This window comes from Blennius ocellaris, assembly GCF_963422515.1.
Source record: "Blennius ocellaris genome assembly, chromosome: 7".
NCBI lineage: Eukaryota > Metazoa > Chordata > Actinopteri > Blenniiformes > Blenniidae > Blennius > Blennius ocellaris.
The window spans coordinates 5,882,311-5,909,281 of NC_137656.1; the positions used below are offsets into that span (position 1 = coordinate 5,882,311).

General features: G+C 41.8%; 4 protein-coding genes across 4 annotated transcripts; 1 reads left to right on the plus strand and 3 right to left on the minus strand.

Annotated features, from left to right (window-relative positions):
- Positions 1-901: 901 nt before the first annotated feature.
- Positions 902-6,326, minus strand: poli (polymerase (DNA directed) iota; the record flags this gene model as incomplete). The annotated part of the gene is made up of 10 exons (XM_080499946.1): positions 902-1,675; positions 2,516-2,736; positions 2,833-2,966; positions 3,060-3,151; positions 3,525-3,703; positions 3,894-4,130; positions 4,277-4,423; positions 5,781-5,945; positions 6,034-6,159; positions 6,233-6,326. The coding sequence occupies 10 exons, from the start codon at positions 6,324-6,326 to the stop codon at positions 902-904; spliced, it is 2,169 nt and encodes a 722-aa protein (XP_080356072.1).
- Positions 6,327-8,946: 2,620 nt separating this feature from the next.
- LOC308132765 (uncharacterized protein) lies at positions 8,947-15,951 on the plus strand (the record flags this gene model as incomplete). The annotated part of the gene is made up of 15 exons (XM_080499947.1): positions 8,947-9,085; positions 10,220-11,715; positions 11,921-12,068; positions 12,363-12,559; positions 12,656-12,796; positions 12,876-12,987; positions 13,075-13,146; positions 13,230-13,373; positions 13,510-13,623; positions 13,879-13,952; positions 14,027-14,131; positions 14,372-14,487; positions 14,988-15,126; positions 15,555-15,675; positions 15,863-15,951. 15 exons carry the CDS (start codon positions 8,947-8,949, stop codon positions 15,949-15,951), a joined length of 3,207 nt encoding a protein of 1,068 aa, XP_080356073.1.
- Positions 15,952-16,323: 372 nt separating this feature from the next.
- On the minus strand, positions 16,324-20,208 carry LOC308132314 (UDP-glucuronosyltransferase 2A2; the record flags this gene model as incomplete). The annotated part of the gene is made up of 6 exons (XM_080499370.1): positions 16,324-16,603; positions 17,399-17,618; positions 18,586-18,673; positions 18,843-18,974; positions 19,222-19,370; positions 19,491-20,208. The coding sequence occupies 6 exons, from the start codon at positions 20,206-20,208 to the stop codon at positions 16,324-16,326; spliced, it is 1,587 nt and encodes a 528-aa protein (XP_080355496.1).
- Positions 20,209-25,754: 5,546 nt separating this feature from the next.
- Positions 25,755-26,093, minus strand: tal2 (T-cell acute lymphocytic leukemia 2; the record flags this gene model as incomplete). The annotated part of the gene is made up of 1 exon (XM_080499707.1): positions 25,755-26,093. The coding sequence occupies one exon, from the start codon at positions 26,091-26,093 to the stop codon at positions 25,755-25,757; it is 339 nt and encodes a 112-aa protein (XP_080355833.1).
- Positions 26,094-26,971: the final 878 nt, after the last annotated feature.

Below are 26,971 nucleotides of genomic sequence, written 5' to 3' on the forward strand. Positions count from 1 at the left end.
AATAAAACATTTCTATTGAATCGGATAGTATTGCTTCTTTGGGTCAAGTACATTTTCTGATTTTTGACTGACTTTTAACTGGACAGAATCAGGAATCAACAGATGTCTGTAATCAATTTATCAAATGTTTCTATGGAATAATGAAATTGTTATTGAAATCTTTCTGTCCAGTTACACATTAGTGCACTTGATGTTTTTTTCACACTTACAGGCTTTGTTAAATCATTGTGATCCTCCATAGAGATACTGAGTTAATAACACATTAATAGTAAGAAGAGAGAATAGCATTTTTTTCAATCCAGGTGGCATTACTGTAGCATATTTTGAGACCATGATATATAACTGCACTATCCTCCAAACTGAGCTTACAAAGTAAACATCACCTTTCTTTACTTACCTGTTCAGTCAGAAGGCAAAAAGGCTTGTAAAAGTTCAAAGTGATTCGATAAAAACCTGTGTCACTAAAGTAACAGGAATGACTGCTTAATAGTCTGAACTTTTCTGGAATTTTAAGCCAAGCAGTAAAAGGAAGTCAACGATGGGCAGAATACATCACTGTAGATGTAAAGAGAGTGGAAAAATATCTGTGCAAAGTAAAGAGGTGCAAGGCTTAATGTGAAATACTATAATGTTATTTTCTCCACTATTAATAATCAAGTCAGCAATATTAAAATAATCTCAATTTATTAAAAAAAATAACAATATTAGTGTTTTTTAAGAACGTTATAAGAGAGGAAAACAAGAGCCACAAGTCAGTATAACCAGAATAGTTATTAAGGTAATGCTTCACATTATTCACCACTTTAGCTAAACAGTCGCTGCAAAGCACTTTTCTTTTCTGATCACATGACAAGAAGCCACAGTAAAGAAATACTGCAGAAAACAACAAAAATGTTCTCTTCTAACTGGGTTTGAAATACTTGAACAAGCTGTTGGCCTGGCTGCCTCTTCCTGCAGCCTTCCGGTCTCTGCTCGTCGAGTTTCTCACTGGTTTCTTGGACGAGGGGGTCTTCGGGATGAGCTTCTGCTGCTTCCACTCGGACGTCAGCTCCCTCTGAACGTCTGGAGGGAGCTCAGAAAACACCTCAGGGTCCACGTTTCCAGGACACTCACAGTCAGAAGACCAAGGGGAAGGCAGAGTCCCTTCAACAGAGTCATTTTCTCCAGGAACTATGCTTGTGCCCCCTGGACACCGATGAGCCACAGTGCTCCCTCTATCAGCCGAATCCAATTCGGCTGGTGCCTTAATGTCATCTTTAAAACTTCTGGAGTGTGTCATTGTCTGTGGTGAGCTGTTCTTATAGCCGTGTGCAACATCAGAGACTGACTTATTTGTAAAATTACTGGAAAGAGAGTGTATGTAAGCAGGAGATAAGAGTTCCTTCTGGATTTCCTCTGGAAGCAGCTTGAAGATTTCTCGGTCAACATTCGGGGGCAACTGATGTAACACAGGGTTATTTGTGTCACCAGGGTCACACGTCGTTGAGCTGCAGGATGCTTTCAGTGTCTTTTCTTTTCCAACAACTAACTTTTGTTCACTTTTCGAGCCAAGTAATGGTGCCCCAGGGCCAGACGAGCTTTTTGTGGTGAGTTGTTTTTTGTGCTGAGCATCCGTGGAGGGTGGGCCGAACCGATGATCCGTGAAGTGACGACATCCCCCATGAGAGAAACCGTCCTATTGGACGAGAACAGAATGAATGGGTTTGTGGCTTTTCAGAGAAGCAGAGATCCAAGAAGGGAAAACTCAGCATCACAGAGGTATGGCATCATATCACATGCATGAGAACTGATGCTCTGGAAACACCATGTCACTGTTATGCTACACTGATTTCACACAATTTTTGTTTGTAAATTTTTTTTTTGATAGCAGCCTTTTAATTCTCAGTCACATATATGAGTATTCACTCACACACCATTATTGCCCAGCTTTACTTTTTAGTAGATGTTACTTATACTAGTAATCACTGAAGGTTACTCATGCATAACTGACTAATTGCAGTTAATTGTTACTTTGTAACTAAAAGTAACAATTTAAATTGGAAAATAACTTTTTAACTGTCTGGATATCATATCCATGCATATGCAGCTGTTTTATTCAAGTGTTGCACCATGTGAGTCAGTTTTATGTTTGATTAAGTTCCACTAAAGTTACATCAGTTAATGGAAGGAAGACACTCGATGATCTGGCTCTTAGAAACTCTTGAAAGAAACAGCCTAACCCTAAACCTAAAAAAAAAAAAACACAGTTCAGGATAATTTTAACAGCAATAATATAGCTATATAATAAAGCTGTTACTAGTTAGTTATTGTACGAAATACAAAGTTGGGTCAAAAAAACAACGACAACTAGATAACTTCAAAATGTGATGCTGCTCATTGGTACATTCAGCAGCCACATTGATATGATTGTTTGAATCCCAAATATTTATTGTGAATCAACATATTTTTTTGGAGGGTGAAGCTTCTTAGAGGCCTGAAACAATTCCACTCGGAGACAAAAACAATCCTGCGTTACCTGGCTCTGTGATGAAGTGCTCGGTGGCTTTCTGGGAGATGTACTGTGTGTGAAGAACGATTCGATCGAGCCCTTCCCGCTGACGGCTGCCGTCCTGGACTGCAGATTGCTGAAGCAGACGTTAATCAGGGTGAGGTGGAAGGCGGTGCCAGCGTCCACCATCTTCTGGAAGAGCTTCATGGCGACAGGGATCAACTGATCTACTGGCTCGGCTGCGCAGCCTGCAGAGACCAAAATGATTAAAAGGACAGTTTTTCATACCGAATGTAAATGCAGATAATAAAAGGTGTTTTTTTGTTGTTGTTTTTTTCTCCTACCAGATGTGATCTTCTGTCCGATGTGGTTCAAAATCGGACACTGCCGGCTCTCTCGATTGAACCACTTGTTGGCCGCTGAGTATTTACGGATTGTGAGCCTGAACGTTTGAGGCTGGCGGCCGTCTTTGTGCATTCTGATTTACAAACGCAGAGATAAAGATTAGATTCAGTAAGTTCGGCGAACACAATGAGAGATTTTGTGAGGAGATTGTGAAGCTGGCGCCGACCTTTCCACCAGGCTGGTCAGCAGCTGCCGAATCTTCTCCAGAACTTCTTTAGTTGAAGACATTTTTTTGAAGGAGTCTTCATCACTGAGAGACTAAAATGGAAAATATGTTGACACACTTTGCAAACAAGTAAAACCAAAGAATAATTGTTACACTTCTTCATAAATGTGTTACTTCAGGATACACAAAAAGGCTGTCAAAACTGGGACTGTGCAATATGTTCCATTTGTGTACTTCTGAAATAATACAAATATTTAATCCTGAAGTGACCCTATGGTATTACCAGCCTTTTATAATGGGAATATTCTCTTTAGGCAAGCTCATTTCTAAAGCAAAACTACCACATCCATCATTATTCAAATCTGCACAAAAATGATGCGTATTTCTGTAAATTTTTATTATAATGTGACATATTAAGAGCAATGGTAGTTGAGGAAAGAAAACAAAACAGCGAGATGTTCCTACCTGGGGAGCTCCTGTAGGGGTGACAGGCGAGTCATCAACACCGAGGGCCAGATTCTTCAAGCGCTGAGCAGTGGGGCCGCCGAACTCTCTCACCAGGTCATTCAGCGAGCAGAGCTGCAGGTCTTTGACGGTGACCAATCCCAAAGCCTGGAGTCTTTTTGCAGTTTGGTGGCCCACCCCTGAGGATAGATGGGCAAAGGCTATCATCCAAATGACGTATAACAAAAAATACTACAGAGGTTTCAACTGAAATATAGATTTAACAAAACTGTTTCAAAAGAGTGAAAATGAAGAGAAGCAGTCTGGGGATCTGTTATTTGTATTTAAGCTCAACAATGTATGTGTCTGTTTACAGGAAAACAACACTACCTGGTACTTGGCGGAGCCCACTGAGGGAGTCCATGATGTCTCGAATGTTTCCTGGGAGCAGGGCGGTTTGCTGGTTGGGTTTGTGGGTGCCTGAAACCAGTTTGGCCAGCAGTTTGTTGTTGGCGATGCCGGCGCAGCCGGTCAGGCCCAGTTTGCTGTGAATCGCGTCTCTCAGCTCGGCCGCAATGTGTGAGCCTGAAGCCAACCTCTGGTGGTCACTGGCTTTGACATCTGCAGCTTTGTGGGAGGAAGAGAAAAAACAAATATGCAACATGAAACTGTGAGGGGCAATGCAAATATCTCACAGGTTTCACTTTCTTGGCTTGTTTCATTGACATTTCCTAGTTTCTGTGAGCCAGATGTGTACACCAGCAGAGGCCTACCGATATGACTGTAGACATGCCCGGTAAATGAGAAGCTGTTGGACTCCGCTGCATGTCCCAACCTTCTCTCGACCATCTCTGTGACGTCCATGAAGTTTTCATCAAATCCGAGTCGTTCTACTAGTGGACAGTAGGACAACAGCAGTTCTGGATGAGGAAAGATCAAATGAAGGGTAAAGTTGAGCACGGACATGGAAAATATACGCGATATGACATCACAGTAACTTTCTTGGAGATCAGTGATCAGTGTGTTTCTGTGTGAACATGAAGGTAAGAGACACTGCGAAGCTCTCTTACAGATAACTGTGTTCTTGTATTAAAAATCTACGTACGTTTTATTTTTTTCATTTCAACTTAAACCGTCTTACATGCTGATCCATTCCTGTGTATTTCAATTAATGTAACAGCCCGAGTTGCTCTGTACCACTCAAGGATGATTGTGGTTATGATCTCTCAAGTCAGAATACACATAGCTCATGTCAAAAGACATAAACTAATTCACTAATTCAACTGCTTTACTCAAGTAAAAGTCAAATGTATAGAATCTGTAAGGTACAAAGGTAAAATCGAATCACTGATGCTGATGCACAACAGTTCTTTTGAGACATCTTGAATGCAGCTCAGTCAAAATTCCTGCTCTGCTGACATCTTAAACAAAGTCTGTTGAATCAGCTGAGTGTCTGGGTATATCAGCTGGGTGTTTAAGAAGAAAAAGATCTTGGCAAAACAATTAAATGACGAGAGAAGAAAACAAAAATTTAAGGTATTTGTACAAGCTAAATCAGCAAGAACGATCGTTATTGGACCTTAGAGAATTTTGCAGCATGCCATCTTAAATAGATATCAAGTGCAGATACGACAAAAGAAAAATCAATGACAGTGGAAGTATCTGTATTTCATATGTCCCACCTCCAGGGCTGTCAAACTGCAAAACATCTAGTTTAGGCACTAAACTTTGAAAGTGAATTATATTCAATTAGAGCAATTATTTCTGGAAAAGTGGCATCTTGTTCTTTCTTGTTTATGTGTGACATGTGTAGTTCATTGATTTTGTTGGGATGAAATATAACTCGGGAACTGCACAGTCTCACTGCTCCTTGGCAATGAGTTAAAATACTGGCAAAAATTTGCTGTACTTTTTTCCTCTTCCTCTTATGAGAATTTGTTTGCTGCAGGCTCAAAATAGCTTGTGATGTCATGTATAACTCAGGATGCCACCAATGAGCAGCACATGGGACTGCATCACAAGTTCAGAAAATTAGAAAACAAATAGAAAACTGGTTGTTTTGTGAGTTATTTCGACAATAAGCACGAAACAATTTGAGCACTTTTGTTGAAACACTTCTGGCACATAGTTCAAAACTATTATCTGAAACATCTTTTCTAAAAAAAAAAATAGAGAAATACTCTGAGATTCTCATAACTACTGAGCAAGAACATGCTTGCTAAGCATATGCGTAGAGTGTAACGTAGGGTGTCCTTTGAGATGGACTCTGCTTCATACCTGTGACCTTGTAGGACATTTCCCTGTAGTGTGTCAGGTCTTCTCCCCTGACCAGCACCAGCTCAGGACATTTCTCCTGAGCGTCAGTCACAGACATCAGCTTGGTGACACCTCGCTCCCTCGCCACATAGTTACAGGTAACGATTATGTATTTCTGCTGAATACCTGAAAAAGACATGACAGGTATTGATTGAAGATCAGATAAAAACACTACAAAGTTTTCACCTGTTCTGTGTCATATAATCTTTAGTACCTAAAGGGACTTGTCTCAGTGTTGGGTTTCTAATCATTTCCACTTGCGCGTAGAAGCAGTCCAGGTCAAAATGCAGAATGACTCTGTGAGGATGTGTTGTTGTTGTTGTTGCACTCGTGACTGATCCTGTAGCAAACACAAGTAACACGTGTTCATGTTTGGGACTGTTTCTCTGTCTAAAGTCCGCGTATTTCATTACCTGAAGCAACAGCGGAAGCGAGAACAGCTGTGTCCACAAAGCCGCTCTTCCACTCGGTGTCATCCTCCTCCATGTCATCCCCGCTGTTGTCCATTTAAAGCGATGTTATTTAGTTTTTAGTTTAAAAAAAAAAAATGCTCTGAGGCTTTTTCTCTCGATGTGACAGGTTTCTGTGTTAGGCTTGTTTTGGCTGCAGGTCGAAACTCGGTGCAGCGCTGCAGCGCCACCTACATAAGTGGAGGAGTTACAGCAGCTCAACGACACGCTCTCCATGGTAAAAGAGAAAACACGTTTTAAACATGTACTCTTTGACACTGGTTAAAACAACACAAATGTACTTTTATTCAAGATAGTATCACGGTTCCGTGAGTATAGCACAAGGAAACAATATTTTATCAATCCTTCCTTCCTTCTACCCATCCTGCAGCCATACACCCATTCATCCATCCAACCAACTGTGTTGTTTAAATATACAAGCATGAAATAAATGTTACTGACATCAAATTAGACACCAATTTACTTATTTTTTCCCCAAAATTAATTTGTCATTGTTATGGTTATTGGTCAAACAAGGACAACATTCAATGAGAACGAACTTAACCAATATTCTTTATTGTCTTAAAAAAAAAAAGCAAATGAATCTTTGGTGTAAAAACTATGGTTTATGTTTAAAAAAAACTTGAAATACTTTATTAAATATTTTTGCATGCTGTTCTTTAGTGAAGTGAGATTGATGAAGTATTTGACATTACATATATGTAGCTATTTCTAAGACAAACTGAAGCTATCCCAAGCCATTCTATATGTTTCACCCAAACACTACACTTCCAGGGCTTTCAACTAAAGACTAGTATTTTCTCACAGAGAAGACAGATCACTTCACTCTCAGACGATTAGTCTGAAGGCCACTCAAATCTGCTGACTGTTAAAGGTCTATTTCACACCAATTTTTTTTCATATCCTTCATGTTTTTACAGAGATACGAAGGCACCTGCAAGTTGTTTATAAATATCTGGATAAGACCAATCGTAAGTTTGTTTTCTGTCTTTCATGAATACATTCAAGGTGGGCTCCTCAGAATTAAGGAAAGTGAGTCCTCTTTGCAGTACTCCTGTTTCATACCCGCTAAGATATATAGCTAAACTTTCTCTGGAATAAACTCTCAACAGGACTGACCTCAGGAATATTTTTCCAACTCCTCTCCAGAGTTTTTTTTCAAGGCCCGCCATCCTCGCATGTTTTTCAAAAGGGAATTAGCTTCATAACCTGAAAGCTAATAAGCTAAGAAGTAAGTGTAGACTCTTTATGTCCTTGATTTATCTATAAGGATCATTTTACATGATTTTCTCTGTAGGACTTTTGAAAAAAAATCTGATAACTGAGAATTCTAAAAAATTTATTTTTTCCTTTGAACACTTAAGCCAAGGTCTCAAACTCAAACTAAGTTGGGGGACACTCCAGGCCCATTTAGCTCTAATAATGTGTTATTATATTTCAATAATTGTATAATAACACAGATTTTCAAACGGTGGGTGCAAATTACATTGTTCACTTCTCATTATCTGATGCATGGCAGCATTTACCTTCATATTTACAACACTTTTAAAAAGTATACTTCTTAGTTTTTGATTACTGATACTAGTGCAAATATATTTTTCCATAATAAGTATGCTACTTTTAAACTATTTAATTGCTGAAATTGCAGAAGGAATTATAAGTTTATATGTCATTCCTGCAATGGCAACATACCATGCTTTAGGCTCTGGGTTGGCTTGGAAATAGGCACATACATAGTCACAACACAATGAAAATTAAAAAGGTCACAGTTGGGAAGAATGAATGGATTAATGGGTAATAGAATAGAATAGAATAGAATAGAATAGAATAGAATAGAAATACCTTCTTTCCAGAGGGGAAATTCTTTGTTGTGTGGTTCCTCACAAAATAAATAGGAGTTAAACTATAAATAAGACAATAACATTTAAATACGTAACATTAAATATTTATATCTACAGGACTAAGCAGTGATCCAAGACTAGGGAATGAAATGAACAGAAAAAGCAACAAACACTATTTACAAAGACAAGTTGTACAATCTTATAGCCACAGGATGGAAGGATTATCCCTGTACTATACTTTATTAGTCTGTAAACAAAGATGTTCTTGCTGTTGATCAAGGCATCACGGAGAGAATGAGAGGCATTGATTAGGATGGGCCTCAGTTTGGACTGGATTCTCCTCTTTAAAAGTATAGATTAGTATTTTTTTTAGCTCTTGGATTGAAAGGCACTTTAACAAATTCATTTAATCATCCTTCAAGTTGTAGTGTCAAACTACTGCACCAGTTTATGAAATAATAGTAATATTGGTAGTGTAAATTGACATTTGAATGAACTTAGTGAATAAATCAAGATGGAAAAATAAATACAATATAATTTTTTCCCCCCCACTCAGTAGATGGGTGGCACTCCATCTCAAAGCGATTGTTTTATTTTATTTTATTTCTTTAAACTTCTGTACTTATCTGGATCCGCACGTGCGGAGTTTTCTCCCTTGCATGTCGTCCAATAGAATCGTCCCCTCGGTGCTCGCGCATGCCCTCGTTGCCTTGAAAAGGCAGGGTGACGTCTTTAACGTCAGTTACCTGTTTGTGGCCGAGCCTTCAAGTTTACTGAAGTTAACGTTTGGGGGTGAAAAGTGGAGTTTTGTCGTCCATGTTTCCGTTCAGTGGTCTTTTCGCCAACATCAGCTGTCCTCTTGCCCTCCGTGGGCGTTGTGAGAGGCCGCATTGTTTTTTTAAACATGCCGCTGGATCGAGGGAGGAGTTTGACGCCTCTACAGTAGGTTCCGCAGGTCAGTCTTTAAGCTAGCTATTTACCAACTGTAGCTCATTGTCAGTCTTTTTTTTTCTTTTTTCTATTTAATACAATTCCATTTAAATATAATTCCTCACACCAGGGCCGACCTCTCTAAAACTAGTGGTTTGACTCCAATGAATTTTATCGGTCTAATCATCCATTATTGCAGGCACGTGTGTTGCAGCAGGAAGAGACCGATATGCAGGGCAGTTGCTCTCTTGAATGTAAACAAATCGTTTCCAATCTTGATCTTTTGATTCAGTGTGGTGCTCCTTTCAGAGCTTGAACTCTCGTGAATTAAATTCCTGCGTTGTCCCATGGCTCGTGAACAAACCCAATAAGCTCATTGCAATCAGAAGTTTTCAGCAGGAGGAAACTTGGAACATGCAGGACACTGGGCTTCCAGGACTTTAAACTACAAACCGCTTTTATAACCTGGATTTGTTTGTTTGAAAACTGTGATTTGAGTCTTTAAATCAACTCAGAAGTTTACGTTTTAATCCTTCAGACCTGACCGGGACTCTAAATTCATATCGAACTCTGACAGATTCTTTAAACAAACCTTGGGTTATTCAATTAAGAATTGGCCTCTTGAAGGGGAGTTTTTACTTTTTTTTTTTAAACTCCACTGTTTTTCTTTTTAAAAATATACCCTGAATTATTTTCAACTTGGATGTATCTCGATCCATCAAACAGAACCTGGAGTTTTTTGAGTAAGCTTAGTTTTTCTTTACATGACCTCATTGAGGGCCTGTTCTTTATAAACTAACCTCATATTATTTAAAATAAAACTGAATTCTTAGATTAGTGACACTTAAATTTAATGGCTAATTGTGAAAATGAATGGACTGAAAAGGCAGAATGCACCTGAAATTAAATAATTTCTATGGACGGTATAGCCACTTGTACTTTGAATTCCTCAGATTTTGGTCATGGTTTTATCTACAGAAGTAAAATTGTCGTTCTGCTGTTAAGTTTAGCCATGTTAAAGAGCAAGCAGTAGTTTTTTTTTTTTTTTCAGTATGTAAATTTGAACTTGAATCGCCTATTTTTAATTTGCAAACAATTTTGAACTATTTGTTTGCCCACTGAAATACTAACACCACTATGTTGTTTATTTGTCTAACAGGAGTCCAGGGCATACATCTGTATGCATCCTCTGGAGCGCCTGTGGATATTGAGACCCAGGATGACAGTTTCCATGAGCTGGAGCGGATCAACAAGGCGATAGAAACTGTGAGGCAAGAGGTTGAAGTGGAGAGGAGACGGCTATCGGGCTGCCAGATCGTACAGGAAAACTCTAAAGCAGGTCAATTTTTCATAAAGGATGATACCAAAGTTGACAGAGGCACTTTAAACGTGTCTAAAACACAGGCTAATGCAACAAAGTACGTGGTCGACAACTCGAAACCGAAGACTGATTTGGAGTATGACCCTCTGTCCAACTTTTCTGCAGATTTATGGTGTCACAGCTCTTCAGCTGAGGGACAGAAAGTCAAAAACCTAGCAGATTTAAAACCAGCAACGAGCACAACAGCTTATCACCCAAAGAAGACCGTCACATGGGATGTTCATGATGATGATGATGACGACGACGACCGTGTTCTGATCATTGATGTTCCCGTGCTGACTAAAGAGAGTGATCCTGCTCAAACGCCAGCTTGTTTGTTGTCTGGGGGATCCTCTCATGACGAAGTAGAACAAATAAAGGAAGCCTCAACGGTGCCCACTTTGCTCGATGCTCCATCACAGCCTCTGGGGAAGTCTGAGATGTTCACGCTTACACCTTTGTCTTCCAAGATCGATGCAACTAAAAATCCTGACCGTGAAGGTGGCGGCAAAATCAATCGAGATCCGTTTTGTATAAATGCTGGCAGAGCTGGTGAAAATACAGTAGAAGCCCCTCAGCGTGTCAGGCAAATGAGAACCCTTAAAAAGGCTACTGGAACTGGAGAAGGGAAGTTTTCTCAGTCATCAAATCTTTCTGCCAAGTCTGTCCATGACTTCACTCTGAAAAGTACTGGATGTGAGCTACCCAATATCGCAGAGATAAAGCATGCACTGCAGCCATTGACCGCTTCACTTTCTCTTAAGACTTCAGCCACTAATTCACCACACAGGCGCCAAAACAAGGAAGTCCAGCCGCAAGCGCAACCTGCCCAAGACGGAGTTCACAGCCACACTTCTGAGAGAAGTGCTCAGTTACTGGTGCTGGACGGCAAGAAAATGTCCAGTGAAGTTCCAAGACAGATGCAGGGTCACGCTACACTGACCTGCACTTCATCGGTAATCCACCAGGTGGATACAGAGGCAGCCTCGTGCTCCAGCTTTCCGTCTCAGCAGGTTTGCGCAACATCTTCAAACGTGGTTTTAACTGATGAAGTGAAATCCTCATCTGAGCTCACTGACCAGCCTTTGGCGAAGACTGAGGGTGAGGTCATAATAATCAGCTCGGAAGATGAAGAGCTCAACTATTCAGACATGGAGGTGTCGGACGGCGACACGATGGAGGAATGCTATAAGATCTTCATGGAAGCAAACGGAGGAGAAATCCCGAGTGAAAATGATGCAAGTTTCTTGTACAAATTCCAGATCCACAATGAAGGAACCATTTATTTAACACAAGTCTGATACTAGTTTCTACTTGTGATTTTCAGATGAGACCTGAGGATGAGGCAAAGCCGGCAATAAACATGACACCGCAACCATTGGCAGGAAAGAAGAGGGTGGCTCATGAGCCCACAAATGAGGTGCAATTTTCATGCCTGATACAGATGATTGTTACTCTATGCAACATGTTTTTAAGTGCTTGCGATTCACCTCCTTCCAGCCAGTGGCGAAGTGCAGACCTCAGCCTCAGGTTTTGTTCCCCTTCCGTGGCCCAGCAGCCTCAGGTTTTGGCTCCCAGCCCTCATTCGCTTCCAAGATCCAGCAGAGAGAACAGAGGTCACCTGTGCAGGCAGCTTCAGTTAACTGTGGTCAGACCTCAGCCTCTTCAACTCGTAAGAAGCCAGAGACACACAACACAACCCCTGCTTTGACAACAACCTTGAATATGGCTCCTCCTCATAATGGTGAATATGTTGAATATTTTTTTATTACTATCACTTCAAAGAGAACTTACTCAGTGCAGTATATCTTTGTTTATGGAAAAATGTGCTGCTGTTCTTATTCCACAGCTTATTTAAACCACATACCCATCGCAGGGGCTGTTATTAGAATGGGCAACAATCTGCGCTTGCTTGTCCCCGAGGGTGTCCTCCCCGCTTCAGTACTCAAGCCCATAGGTCTAGCCCCGACGAGCGCCTTCAGAGGCAGTCAAATGTGCAATCCTGCAGTTGCCATAGTACAAAGAGGCTGCTCTGGAGCACCTGTGCTCATCCCTGCTCCGGCACAGAAACCTCCACTCTCATCGGGTTGTGGTTCAGCACCTGCAGGCCCCAGTCAAAGTTTTCCATCCACTGCCAAGGCAAGAGAACAGAAAATATGATTTGGTTTGGTCTGAACATAGCCGTTAAAAGTCACGAATAATGAATTCTGCATTTAACACTGAATGTGATTCCAGTCAGTGCCTGGTAAGCGTAAACTGAAGCAAGCTCATGAGGCCAAAGACAAAGTTCCACATGATGTCCGTCAGCGCTACGTCAACATGTTCACAGAGGAGTTCGTCAAAACGATTCCCAATGTTGACGAGGCATTTAAGAAGGTGAGATTTACCTCAAGTATTGACACTCATGACACCCTTAAGCCTGGGCGTTTATATTCCATCGTACTGTATTTCACAGGCTCTTGCGGAGGAGAAGCTGGTGTACAATCGCAGTGTAAACCAAGTCAAATATCAGAGCGTTGCTGTGAATGCTCTGAAGAAACTAAGACACCAAAAAGCCTGTCCCAATGGTGAGATGGGTGGGGGCAGAAGAAAAGCAGCTGTCAAACGTAGTGCAATTTGATTAATGTAAGCCATTAACACCGTTTCTGATGCAGATAATAAGGAAGTGAAGAGCGGAAGGCTGAAAGGCAACATACCTCTTAACTTAAAGAGGCTTAAAAGCAACGGTGATGAGACAATTCCTCAAAATACATTTCACCTCTACTCTATTATTTTGATAGTTTATCTTGATGATTTTTTTTCTTCCCAGCAGACGATGTGGACTTGTACAAGTGTCTGAAAGATTATATTTTGACCGATGACGGGCTGATTGAGAACAACTTTCCGATCCTGAACCCTGAGAAAAGTGGGTGTGCTGTTCTGCTTTCTGGCAGTAAGAGGGTGAACGCAGACCGTAAGTCAGATCACCCCCCCCACCCTGCAGTTCTCATATTATTTCACTGGAGGGCACTGAACTGCTATATATGAGGAAGCATTTGAATCAGAAGCGTTCCTGTGGTGATGAGCTTCTTCTGTTATGATGGTTAAAGCCTTCAAGAGGATCTGCTGCCGATGTGGAGCTACATACTCTGTGAACCGAGCAGGCAAACACGTTCGTCAGGAAGAGTGTACTTACCACTATGGGAAAGGAGTTACAAAGAGAGGTGAGCGATTCCTTTCTCTTGGCTTGGTTTAGCATTTCTCAGGGTTCGTTGCTTTCACTTGCATCCATTTTCTGTATCACTTTATACAACTTGTGGATTTCAACATCTTGAAAAAGGAGGGAAATTATTTCCCAGAACTAATTACTGTTTATGCAGTTTGATAGCTATGGTCAGGCCTTCTTCAGCTGGTGAAGCAGCCTCAAGCGAAGAGACATTGTCGAAGTTTTGACAGGCTGACCATGTGGAACGTTACAGTTCCAGGTGGAGTGGAGACCCGCTACAGCTGCTGTGAGGGAGTCATGGGTGCCCCGGGGTGTCAAGTATTTAAGGTACTAGGCACCATTCAGTGCTCAAGAAGTTTTAATTTAGAGTTGCTACTGAATCTTTGTATCCTCTTCACTAGTTGCATGTCCACGATTTCCTCAGCCTGGATGGGTTTTTGTCGACCGCTCCCAGTTGTCCCTCAGACACCAGCTGTACTGGAGTCTTCTCCTTGGATTGTGAAATGGTAATGTCAGTGGTGTTCTGTTGTGTGTGTGTGTGTGTGTGTGTGTGTGTGTGTGTTCTAGAAAAGTCTCATTTGTTGCAGAATGTTTTCAGATTTTTTTTTTTTACTTTTAAGTCCAAGACTGGGTGCAGATTTGAATCCTATTTAGTTCGGACATCTCGTCTCTTATGTAAACAGTTTAAGCTCTGTTTTGAGTGTGCGTTTCAAGTATTGTTTGCTGTGACACTATCTTGTCTTCAGTGTTATACCGTTCATGGACTGGAACTGTCCAGAGTGACCGTGGTCAACTCCAATCTTCAAGTTTTCTATGACACATTTGTCAAACCCACCAGTGAAGTCATAGACTATAATACCAGGTAATGTATTCATATCTGTGATGTCACCCTATATATCGTACATTTAATCCTCCTTTATAGTAATCACCCAGTTTGGGTCTGAAAAAGTGGGAGAATAAAAAACTACAGGGTGGTACTGCAATACTTTATTATTGAATAGGTAAATGGATCAGTTCCTAGTCAGTATAGGCAGACCTGCAGTTTGGGAAGGAAACATGCAGTGAAATGGACTGTAACCTTTACTAGATGTTTATGAAGTCACATTCTTGATTATAGTATTGTAAATCACACCGTTCAAGACAAAGGTCACTATGTCATAACCAGACAGTATCCACCCATTACAATCTGGTGTGGATATAAGGCTACTGAGTCTATCCTGATTGTATTCCCGCTTTGTTAAAAGAACTGGAGTTTTGGATGAGTGAAATTTAAAATCTAAAGATTCATTATTTCTATGGGTGGGTTTGAAGTTCTGTATTTGTTTCAGCTGTTGCCTGCCTGTGTAACCCTTCACTGTGCAGGTTTTCAGGCGTCAGTGAAGAGGATGTGAAGGGTAACGGCACTTCCTTCAAAGAGGTCCAAGAGACCTTGCTGAGTTTCATCAGTGCCGACACCATTCTCATTGGACACGGCCTGCAAATGGCGCTTTGTTTACTGAAGGTGATGCCTAAACATCAGCTTTCTTAGTTGAACAGCTCCTTTCACATGTCTCTCATTCTGATCTTCCTCAGATGATTAGAAGGAGCCTACTGTAAAAAAAAAAAAGATTTTCAGATGAAACGAGATGATTTTTGTATTGTGAATGCTGTTTGTCACTGTACTATATAGATATTTTAACCTTGTTCGAGCAATATGTATGGCCACTTTCCTTTGAATTTTCTTTTTATTGTACAAAATTCAGTCACTTACTTTTTATAAGAACAGAGGTGGACACCCCTGATTTGTTTTCAATGCAATGGGGCTGGATTGACTGAATGTTCCATGGCGTTCGGCAGAAAACCTAAGCTACTCGCGTGTCGAAATCATGGATTGTGGCCCACGTAGAAATGCCTGATTCTGGCATATACGGGTTTGTCTCTCTTCTGCAGTTAGTCCACAGTACGATAGTGGACACATCGGAGGTGTTTCCCCACCGTCTCGGTCCCCCAAACAAGCTTTCCCTCAACAAACTCACTGCCGACCACCTCAGGAAGATCATCCAAGAGAGTGGTGGGTCGCCACAGTTCAAATATCTGCTTTTGTGTTACTGAGTTCATCAATTCCACACTATCTGATTAAAGGAAGAAAAAGAAATCACATTTTAGTATAACCTTATGAAACACGTGTGGCATTTTTGTTCATGAAAATACAATTGAAGCTCTTTGACACGATACACATTTTGCACCGTTTCTCTCAGTTTGTGGCCATGACACTGCAGAGGACGCTGAAGCCTGCATGGAGCTGATGCTGTGGAAGGCCAAAGAAGATGGAAAACTGAAGAAATAAAACAAATATACTGAATACTTATTAAAAGAGCTTCAGCAAAAATAATTGACACAAAAATGTTTGTGTTAGTCTGTGTGACATGACTTTTGTTCGTGGTTACTGTTCTGTGGTTAAAGTTTGGTTCAAAATAAAGGCACTCAAGGAAATTTCTTGTGATTTATTTATTTTTTTTCTTAAATTAGCCAATGAGCAGTCTCCTTTCAGATCCTGATTGGCCAACTGGTGTTTGCAATTAGAAAAACGGGTACACCTGGCTACAATGAACGTCCTACTTGAGGGAAGGTCTTGGAGGTCACAGCACTTCAGACCGGAATCATTGTAAGTCACGTTTGTTTACTCAATACTTTATGAAGTCAATGTCAATCAACGCTTTTACTCCGACTTTGTCTTTCTTTTTCTGCTGCAGCATTTCCTCAAGCAGAAACTACAGGTCTTAATGAAGATCAGAACGAGGGTCAGGGTTATGGCGAGCAGGAAGGCGAAGACGTCCAGGCTGTGGTACTGGTACCAAGTGAGCTCGTGGGCCTGCACCCTCAGGTGTCCGGCCCCTTTGTTTCTCATGGTGTACTCGGTCCAGAATACCCCCTCCTCAAGGGGACTTATCGGTCTGTCGTGGTGGATACGAGACAGCTGCATGGCGTTTTCCTTGTACCTGATAATGGGTGCATGAATTCATGGGAATGTTAGGCTTTCAACTTTATACTTTCACCGTCAAATTGAAGCATATTAACTTTGATTATCTCCCAGGACTTTCTCTGATATCAATCATTTCCACACTGTCATCCCGTGTTCATTCTTTTTAATGTGTTAAGTTGAAAATGGAGAGGAGAGTTATTCATATGACATGCTATAGAGGTAGCTCCGAGTTTGCTGTAACAGCCTTTTGAACAAAATCCGCTAAATTGGCATTAACATAATGTAATGAAAGTTATCATTGCATTGTGCCACAATGTATTACAATGTAGAGATTTGCCCTCAGAACTACTTCCCATTCACACAAGACAATTCAAGGTTTTTGAAAACCTTTTGGATTTTATAGTCTGCATAAATAAAAACCCTCCCTGGAATACTGGACTGGCACTGAAACCTTTTCACATCATGTTTACAACATAGAGTCAACGTGATGTTTTCCAATCTCAGTTTTTTTGTCCAACATCCAAAATATTTACAAAGGATAATGTACAAATTCATGTTTTAATACGAATGACAAAAAAATCTGTACGCTTGTGTCATGGGCTATGCTAATAATTAAACCTACTGCCTAGTAACTTGTTGTTTCAGTATCGTCCTTGACCCTTTAGTTGTTGTAAAATTCTGTTGCAATTTTGACAATCATTATCCAGAATCTTAAAATGTATTCAATTGAACTCTACTCTGAAGCTAAAAGCCATGCATAGGCAAAAATTCAAAACGTTTCAAAAAAACGGCAAAGCAAGTGAGAACTCACGATTTGTCACTGATCACGGTGTTGATGGCGTCTCTCAGGTCCTCGGCTGTCATGAAGTTCAGGTTCAACTTGACTCCAGCTCCTTTGGCCTTCATGTGGATCAAGTTGTGTGGCTGATCAGCAAACATGGGAATTCCCACGATGGGAACGCCGTGGTAGATCGCCTCGTAGATCCCATTTGTGCCGCCGTGGGTGACGAACGCTCTGGTCTTCGGGTGACCTGAGCCGGGTCAATAATGACGCGGTAACAGAAATGGTTTGTTCAACGTAAAGCTTGCAGTTCTTTTTAGAACAGCAGTTCGCTATAATTGATGATATTTACAATATGTCGGTATATCTTTCTATATCGGTAACAAAAAAGACTCCAACTGTCGCCAACGGAGGATGAGTGTTACGTGACGGATCTGATTTAGGTGAAGATGTACAGGTACTTCTCCATACGGCTTTGTAAGTGTTTGATTGGAGTGTGACGGAGTCTGAGGACTTTATTTTCCTCCCAAAGACCAAGAACATGCATGAGAGATTAATTGGTGACCCTGAATTGCCCTGAGGTGTGAATGTGAGTCTGTGTGCTTGTCTGTCTCTGTTTACTCTGTGATTCACTGAAGACCTGTCCAGGATGTTAGCTGGCATTGGCTCCAGCACCATAGATTTTAGGTTTTAATTTGCTGTAATCAATAATCAAGATTTAAAATGATAAATCACGCAGACTCATCAACCTGTGTGGATTAAATCTCTAATATGTCAAATTTCCCATTTTGAACCTAATCACTGAAATTGACTTTTCAATGGTATAATTAATTTAGGTGCATCTGTATTTCCCCACAAACCCTCAATGTGTGTCACTCGAGGACATGACGGGACTTTGTCATCTCACATCAGCACCAGTATACCAACAGACTCTTGGCATTATGATGTTGTAATGTTATGTCTTAAAAATATTTACTTGTGGCCTTTTGTTCAGGAAATATCTGGATATTCAACATTGCTCTGCTGTAACGGCAGTCTCGTCTGAAGACCTTTCATTAAAGATATTTGGCGCAGATTACTCTGCATTTCAAACATATGTTGACATCTAGATTACTTTTAACCAGTTTAAATTCCAGATGTTAAATTATCTTGAATATAGGCATGTTTTTGAGAAATACGAGCGTTTCAAACCATATAATAAATGAAATTGCACTCACCCAGGAGGTCGTTCTGAGGGATCCAGTTGAATATTTTGGTGTTGGGACCAAGAGTTTCTGGTTTTTGTCCGCTGTATCTCCACAGCACCTAACAAAAACAAACAGTGAAACGGTGTTAAAAGTGAATTGCTTTCTTCAAAACATGGCAGTGACGCAAAGATCAAAAATGTCCATTCTTTGCCACATGGATAGCAGACACCTGTTCACATCCATTTAAAGCTCCACTTCTGATTTACTCTTGTATATAGTCTTCTCACCTTTTGAGGGATCTGAGCGAGAGCTGACGCTATCATGTTTCCCTTTTCTGTGGTAATGTTCTTGATGAAGGATCCCAGAGTGAAGATGACGACGCCGGCGTCTCCAGAACTCTGCACAAATTCTTCCATATCCTCATGGAAAAGAGAGTTTTGATTGGGGAAAGCTATAGCAACGGATCAATTGTAATATGAGGAAGTTCAAGCATGAAGTATATTTTGGAGAATTCATTGGAATTTTTTTTGTTTCATTCACATTAAAAAAAAGCAACTTTTATCAACTTAGTGCCATAATTACATCACAAATTAGTTTGAAATTTTTCAGTACATAAATGTCAAAGCCCTCCAAAAAATAGACCTGTTGTAGTGAAGACAATCTTACCTTTGGTAATGGGTTAGCAGGTTTACAGTGGATCCCACCAACATATTTAAAGTTGGGGAGTAAAGGTCGAGGGAAATCAAAATCCCAGTAGGTTCGTATTAACCATATGTCGGCCTTACCCATTAGCTCACAAGCACTGGTGGGCTTTCCTGTGAAAGACAAAAGTAGTTGAATATTCAACTACTTTTCTGAATTCACAATTTTGAGTCATCCAAACCAATGGCAACAGTTAAAGACACAATTGGGCTTTTTAACAACTGGCGACTTGCCTCTCACTGCAGAGTAATACGCATCCATGGGCTTCCAAAGAATGTGATTTATTACAACATCCTGCACGGCGTAGAATATAAAGTTCCACAGTCGTTCTGAGAAGTCCATGCGGTCCGTCAGTTTGCTCATGGCACCGGGGACAAAGGAAGGTGGAGCGGGTACCTGCCCACAGTGCCTCTCCCAGTTATTAGCCATGGAAAAGCGCAAGGAGAAGACCAGAGGAATGCCCAAGATATCTGCCACCAAGTCGCTGCCCGGCATGAGGGGATCGGACAGGAGAACGTCGAAGTTCCCCTCTTTCAGCTTTGTCATGACTTCGTCAGATTTCACCACACCATCCAAATACGCCAGAGAATACTTTAAGTCAGTCGTCATCAGATCCATGAATCGCAGGTACAACTGTAGGTAGTTCATATAATCCATCTCGTAAATGGAGAACTGAAGGAACTCCTCCATGAACGCCTCAATCTCCGTTAGTGAATGGGAGACGTTGAAGGGTTGGTATTGGAAACGGGAGGGTTCTTTGCTGTCCATGAACATGGATGCGCTGGGGACCAGCACCGTCACCCGGTGTCCCCTGTCCACCAGCATCTCCAGCATCGGCTTCATGTTAATCCAGTGGCTGCCATCAGTGAACCACACCAAGACGTTCCCTCCGTCGGCTCCCCATGTCGCACACAGTACCAGCAGGAGACGAGCGGAGAAACGCAGCTCCATTGCTGAGCGTCGGCGTCTGAAAAGGAGCTGCAGCCTGATGCTCCTTTTTCAGGTGGAGGTTGAGAGATAATCATTAACTAAATACATCTGAACTCTGGCCACTTTGACTTTTATGCTGCATAACCTTTTTAGATAACGGGGTCATCCCAGGCAAATGTCTCTCTGTAAAAGGGTGCATTATTGTAAAATTTCTATTTGAACAAGTAATGTCTAACCTCTCTAGAGATCCAGAAATGTATCAAGCACTTTCAGACCTCTACCCTCTCGCTGTTACTTTAGAGAAATTCATTTAATTGAGGAGAAAATATTGGAGGTCTTGAAAACTCTTGCATAATCTAAGGCTGGCGTTTGTGCAAGAATTTCCCCTGCATGCCAGCAAGAGAGAGACTAAGAATAAATGTGAATATGAATAAGAGTTCTGATTTCTTTTGTCGTTTTCTCCTTGCAAATCAATATCAAGAATAAGCTCCCTAAAGCTTTTAGAACATATGGTAATAAACTGGTTTGTAAATTATATAAAAATGTTTGCCTTACAAGGGACTCTTATCTGACAGTTGAAGGTGACAAATGTGACATTTAGTTCAAAGGTTTCTCCACTGCGATAAATGTCAGCAGGACACTAATTTCACTTTCCACGATAAGAAAGAAGTCTCGAAAGCAAATGCAGAATTTCAGTGTGGAGAAATTAAATTGTTTTCACAGTGATGCTGATTTACCCTTGTGTTATGGCAAAAAAAAAAAAAAAGCTAAAACTCTCAACTGTTTAAACAGTTAAAGTAACTAGAATGGCTTCAACACTTAATCACTAGAAAGGTTAGCAAAGAAAAACAAGCAAAATGGGGAAATTAAGCAAATACCTAAAAAAGGAGAAAATTACTAAAAAAACTCAAAGGATCAAAACAAATTAATCCACTTAAAATGGTTTGATAATGCAGAACATCTAAGATGGTTACAAAAGCTAAAAATACAAAAAAAAGTCTTAATGCTGAAATATACAGTATTTGATCTGTAATGTGTTGAAATGTGTTTGAATATCTTGGAACATACAAAGTCGAATTGGCCGAGTTCTTCAGTCTGGTTGCACAATATTTGTTTTCTTTTTTTAACCTTTAGGTTGTATTCTGATTCATATGTTCAAGGTTGCTCCCAATGGTGTTCGAGCACATTGTATGGCAGCAGTCACCATTGGTGTGCGTATCTTGGTGACTTTAACAGTGTAAAGCTTATAAAGACATTTGACTTTTCAACTTCTGAAGTGATGGACGCAGAAACTAGACGACCTGAGGGAGATTTATGTCAGATTCTAAAAATCTTCATCTAATCCCTTCAACTGGACAATTTAATTTCACTTGTCAATGATTATCCCAACATCTTCCAGGTTGGTTTGGCTCCATATGATGTCCTTTAACTTTTTGGTTGCTCTTACGCCAACGTGTTTCTCAGCAGAGCATGTAGTAACACAAGTTATTTTGGGATAAACTTTGAATAGCGTCTATGTTGCAGGTATTCATGATGAGAAGAAAAAATGTTGTGTCCTGCCTGGCAGCTGAAGCCAGCGGTGTACACTCACAGGGAGTGTTTGGGAGGCGGGACTCGGCTAACGTGCCTCCAGGAACCTGTGTTGTTCTTGGGGAAAATGTCACCTCGGACTGTTTGGGCATCTTACATTTTAACTGTGAGGTACTTTGTCCCCCCCCCCCCCCCCTCATTAACATTGTAAATTCCCTTTGACGCTGGATTAAGGAACGACTTGAAAAACAATGAGCATTTGAATATTGGCTTTGATGCCTGTCTGAGAGTCTGTAGCCATTCAGAGTGAACAGAGATTTTTTTTTTCATACTTGGACCTCCCCTGGTGCTGCGGAACACGTGGGGCTGACTAAATGTTGCTTATAGAACGGCATCGAGTCATTTAGTATTTCTGTTGGATCTTTTTTTTCCTGAGATGGAGCCTGCAACTGTTTTCTCCTCGGCATTCCTGCTGCTTCCCCACCGCGCCGTCTCTCCACCATGGGGCGAGGGTTACAGCGTGTTGCTTTTTGAAGTAGATATTTGCATAATCAGATTAGGATGCGTGATTGTCAGTGGGCCTTCCCATCAGAGGGTGCTCCAGAGGAGAGAGGGTGCTGTCCAGCACAACAATGGAGGACTCCCCTCCTCTCTCACCATCCATCCATCTCTGCACCTGCATCCCAACCCACCCAGACACCCGATGCACCAGGTCAGGCTCCACGCTCGGACTCGCAGGCCTGCAGAGGGCTGAGAGAGAAAGAGAGGGAGAGAGAGAGAGAGAGAGGAAGGGCGGGGGCTCGAGTGCAATGACGGGAGTGGGAGGGCAGGGGTTGAGCTGAGATATTTAAACATGCAGAGTGTGAATTGGCTTTAAGGGGATAAAGAGCTCAGGGCCTATCGGTTGGCACCCAACTCCAGAAATTCTTTTTCATGGGCGCCTCAGCCGAGAGAGCGAGGGGCTGCCTGCACTGATCTGGCCCATTGTGATAACGGATTCAGACAGTGTGCTAGACGCTGATAAGGAAATGTGCTCTCAATAGACGATTACCCACATACTTGGAAGAGAATAGTCAATCAGGCAAATATACTCTGTGGAAGCGTAGAGATTTGTTATTATTTTCATGGCCGGGTTTCATAATCCTGCCGGAAAGTTGAGGTCAGAAAAAATGCTTGCGATGTGATTGGGAGCGTTCTTGGAAATAAGGTGTATCAGCAAAACGCTTTTCATGTTTGCAGGCGCTGTCTGTTTTAAAATGGTCGTATAAGCAAATACGATGGAGGCTCCTTTTCAACCCAGCGTTCAGGATGACACTGTGTCGCATTAGAACGTGTAGAGAAGCTGGTTAAAAAAAAACAACCAAAAAAAACACAAACCCAATCTTTCATTTATTCATGATGTTTGCACAAGAGGTAAGCACTCCTCTGAATCAGAGTCACAGGAGTTATCGCTCTCTCGCTTCAATATGATTTACGTAGTATTTTCTCTGGATCACAAAGAGTCACCTGTCACTTCCCGCAGGCCTCCAGCGAGAGCGTCCAGCTGCCCTCTGCTCCGTTTACACACCATTAGCCAGAGTTTTAACAGCCGGGGTGAAACCTTCGCTCACTGTTTGCTCTTCAGCTCAGTTTGTTGCAGCCTTTTCTGCATGGAAACAGTTTCTGCAGCCACAAAAGGCGATTAGGCCTGTTAGTGTCTGACCTCGGTTTACCCGACTGGCAAACAGATGAACGCACACAGGAGCCGGACTGAGAAGGTGTGGATTAATTTCTTCTCATCGTAAAACCTTTTTGTGGACAAATCCAGCTATTTAGATAATTGATTTAGGACAAATACGTTTTAAAGAAACATCAAAAGATGTCGCTGCATATCCTTTCGAAAATGTTCAGATCTTTATTGACATCAGTGTATCAAATCAACCAATCAGTGATTAGCACATTTTTAATTGAAAGCAAATTTGTGTTGATAGATTATATTTCAACACCTAAAAGCTATGAATGTTTTGTTTGTATTTGAGTTTAAAAGAGAATTTACTCGGTTGTGAACTCAGAGCTGCTGCTCACGTCAACAAAAGCACAATTTTCCGTCAGAACAGTCCATCTGCATGCCGGTCAACCGGCCAGCGTTTGACTCCGAAGCGACCCTCTGACCTCCGGGGTGGGAAGTTAAGCACGGTTTCTCTCAGGCCTCCGGTCAGTGGCCAGAGAGCAGAGGTCAGCTCTGTGTCCACACAATCACAAACATCGCAGGGCTGCTGGGAACAAATGCTTTTTGGGCTAATTGAGCCCAAACAAAGAGGCTGCGGCTTCGCTCGTAACTTCAGCTCTGCTGTTGCTTGCTCGGTTGGAAAGCGTTTGGTTCTGAAGTAGGTGACCTGTTGGATAGATCATCAGACAAATGACACAAAAATTAAGATTCTGCTTGTTTTTACGTTTAGAAAAAAATAACCTCGACATTTTACATTAGGTGTCGAGTGGTTGATCATGTTATTTAAGCCTCCAACTTTGACTGTATGCTCTGCCCATTGCATACTGAAATGTGTTTTTATACTTTCACTTGCTAATAGCTTTAACATGTCTTTGGATTGCGGAAGGTCCCTGCTTGGAATGGAACCCGTTTTTTGTTGTGAGTTTTTGAGTGCACTAACCAATTTCTTAATTGAAATTGTAGGTTATTCTTATCAGAGGAAAGTAATGTATAAAATGTATAAGTTGCTGGATTAGTACAGTAATGACACTCCCAGATGGTTGCATGTTCTCCTTGTGCATATGTGTGTTTTTACAGGTTACTCCGTCACGTCTGGGAGAAGCCATTTATTTGATAGAGGATGTAGAAGATGAATAGTTGAATTCCTGCAACTTCGGCCTAAATGAAAGAAATTGCACCAATCGTACCTGCATAAAGTGAGGTAAGCAATGGGGGTATTTTTTAATGGACTTTTTCTCTTTAGTTTTTCTTTCATATGATTTCTTAACAAAATAACAGGTAAAAGGCATTCCCTTGACTCCTCGATTTTGTTCCTGCTTTTACACCCCACCCTCCTCTATTTTGAGGTTTGTCATTATAAGGTTTTCTTGTTTCAATCCGATTTTCTATTTCCTCCACTCTTCTTCCAGACAAATCTGTATGTGAGGAAACTCGCATCAGTCATGAGTCCATTCATTTAAAAACCCAGCAGAAAGATTTTTTTATTAACCAATCATTTATTAAATAAATAGTTGAAATAAATAACATACTATATATGCACAAGCAAATCAAAATAAGTTACAAAAGAGGTATCAGAAGATAATTGGCACGCTCTTCACAGTAAACAATCAGTTCCTTATCTTTGGCTATAGGACATGCGTATCTTACAAAAAAACATGTTACAGGACAACACGTGGGAGTGTGTGTAGGAGAGTCGCTGAGAGGATTGTCGGTTTCTTCAGCTCCAATTGAAAAGTCAGAAATCACCCGTCAAATACTCAACGCTGCCGTGTGAAATGGGGAGAATATTTCCTCCAGCTGATTCTTCTGAAGTCTCTTAACCTTGACAATTCAAGTCCTTTTTAGTTTTCTCAAGGCAAAAAACAAAAAAACAAAAAGAAACCTTCAGCATGTCAATAGAGGAAGAAAATGGTGGAAGAAAAAAAAAAGTGCCTGTGGCTGTTTTAAGTCGATTGCAGTGGGGATGTAGAATTGACTGTGTGAAGCGTTTGAATAGATAATGGCTCAATCTCTTGCTGGAAATGGAAATGAGAAATTCCTTAATCCTTTCCATTCCCCTCGTTGGCAAAACGCGGAGAAACTGAATTAGTTCCGGGAGCATTAACATGAAGACATGACGGGAATATTGTACATCCAGGTTCGAACACATCCATGCAGAACACAAAATTAAGTTTCACCTGCAAGGTATATTTCACAAGTCAACAGTGATTATTGACCCCCCTCTCCCCTCCCCCCTCCCCCCCCTGCGGTGTGGCGGCAATAAATAAGGTCCTGAAACAAGCCGCCCCCCCGCCCCCCCCTTCCTCCATCTCCATCCATGAGTACATTTCTACCAGGCTTCGGAGCTGTCGCAGCTCGAGCCGGGTGACGGGGCCTCGGTGTCGCTGGCGAGGGCCCAGGGGTGCGGGGGGGAGTGGAGGCGTTCCATGTTGCCCCTGAGGAAGGTGAGCAGGGCGGCGGGGGCGTGCGCGGCCGGCTGACCGCTCTGGCTCTCCAGCAGCTGCACCAGGAAGTTGATGTAGCGCATGGCGAGGCGCAGGATCTCGTTCTTGCTCAGCTTCTTCTCCGGCGGGTGCGTGGGGATGAGCTTGCGGAGCTCGGCGAAGGCCGTGTTGACGTTGTGCTGGCGCCAGCGCTCCCTGGTGTTGGTGAAGACCTTCCTGGTCATGGTGCCGAGCGCCGCTGCAACGAGTCCGGGCGGAGGGAGGGGAAATCAGAAACCGACATGGCCAAAAAGATCGGAACGCTTCCTAACGTTTTTGCACGTATTATTCAAGATATTTTAACTGGATTTTAATTTAAAACATCAGCTTAAACGTGTTTACACGATTACTTTTCACCTCCAGCTGCTAACTTGAACATTAAATATATATATATATTTTTTTTTTTAATAATACAGCCGTCTGATTTATTTCCTGTTGGGCTGCAGGTCCAAGGAAAGTGCACAGCCTCTCTGGGAAAAGTCCTCCAGCAGTAGAAACAAAATGTCTCACCTGTCCGTGTGTGGAAACGTGCAGAAGTCTCACAGGCAGAGCCGCTGCTGTCCGCTGGTCATCGGCGTGAGCGTCCACTCAGTCGCGTCTTCTCATGCTCGCCGAGTTGAAGTCAGTGAGTGAGTGAGAGGGGAGGACAGACAGACGGAGAGAGAGAGAGAGAGGGAGAGGGAGGGTGGGAGAGAAGGGATGAGAGTGCTGCATGCTCGCATCCCGCATTTTATAGCAGGGTGAGCCCCTATTGTGTGACGTGTGCTGTCGTGGAGACCCCCCCCCCCCCCCCCCCCCGCCTCTCACCGCGCTCATTGTGTGAAGGTCGGTGCGGTTTGTTGAAACACCCGCACGCATAGATTCGCTCGCGCTTCACCACCGAGCGCAAAGTGATGTGGCTCCCCGACGATGCCGTCTGTAAATTTTGAGCTCGGAAATAGCCGCGGTGTTTCTGCGCAACATTCGACATGGGATTTCAAATTCTTCCCGCAGCTCTCGTGATTCAAAAGACTTTTTAAGTTGCCATTTGTGCTGCTTTTTTTAAGATTCATTGCTCGTTTAA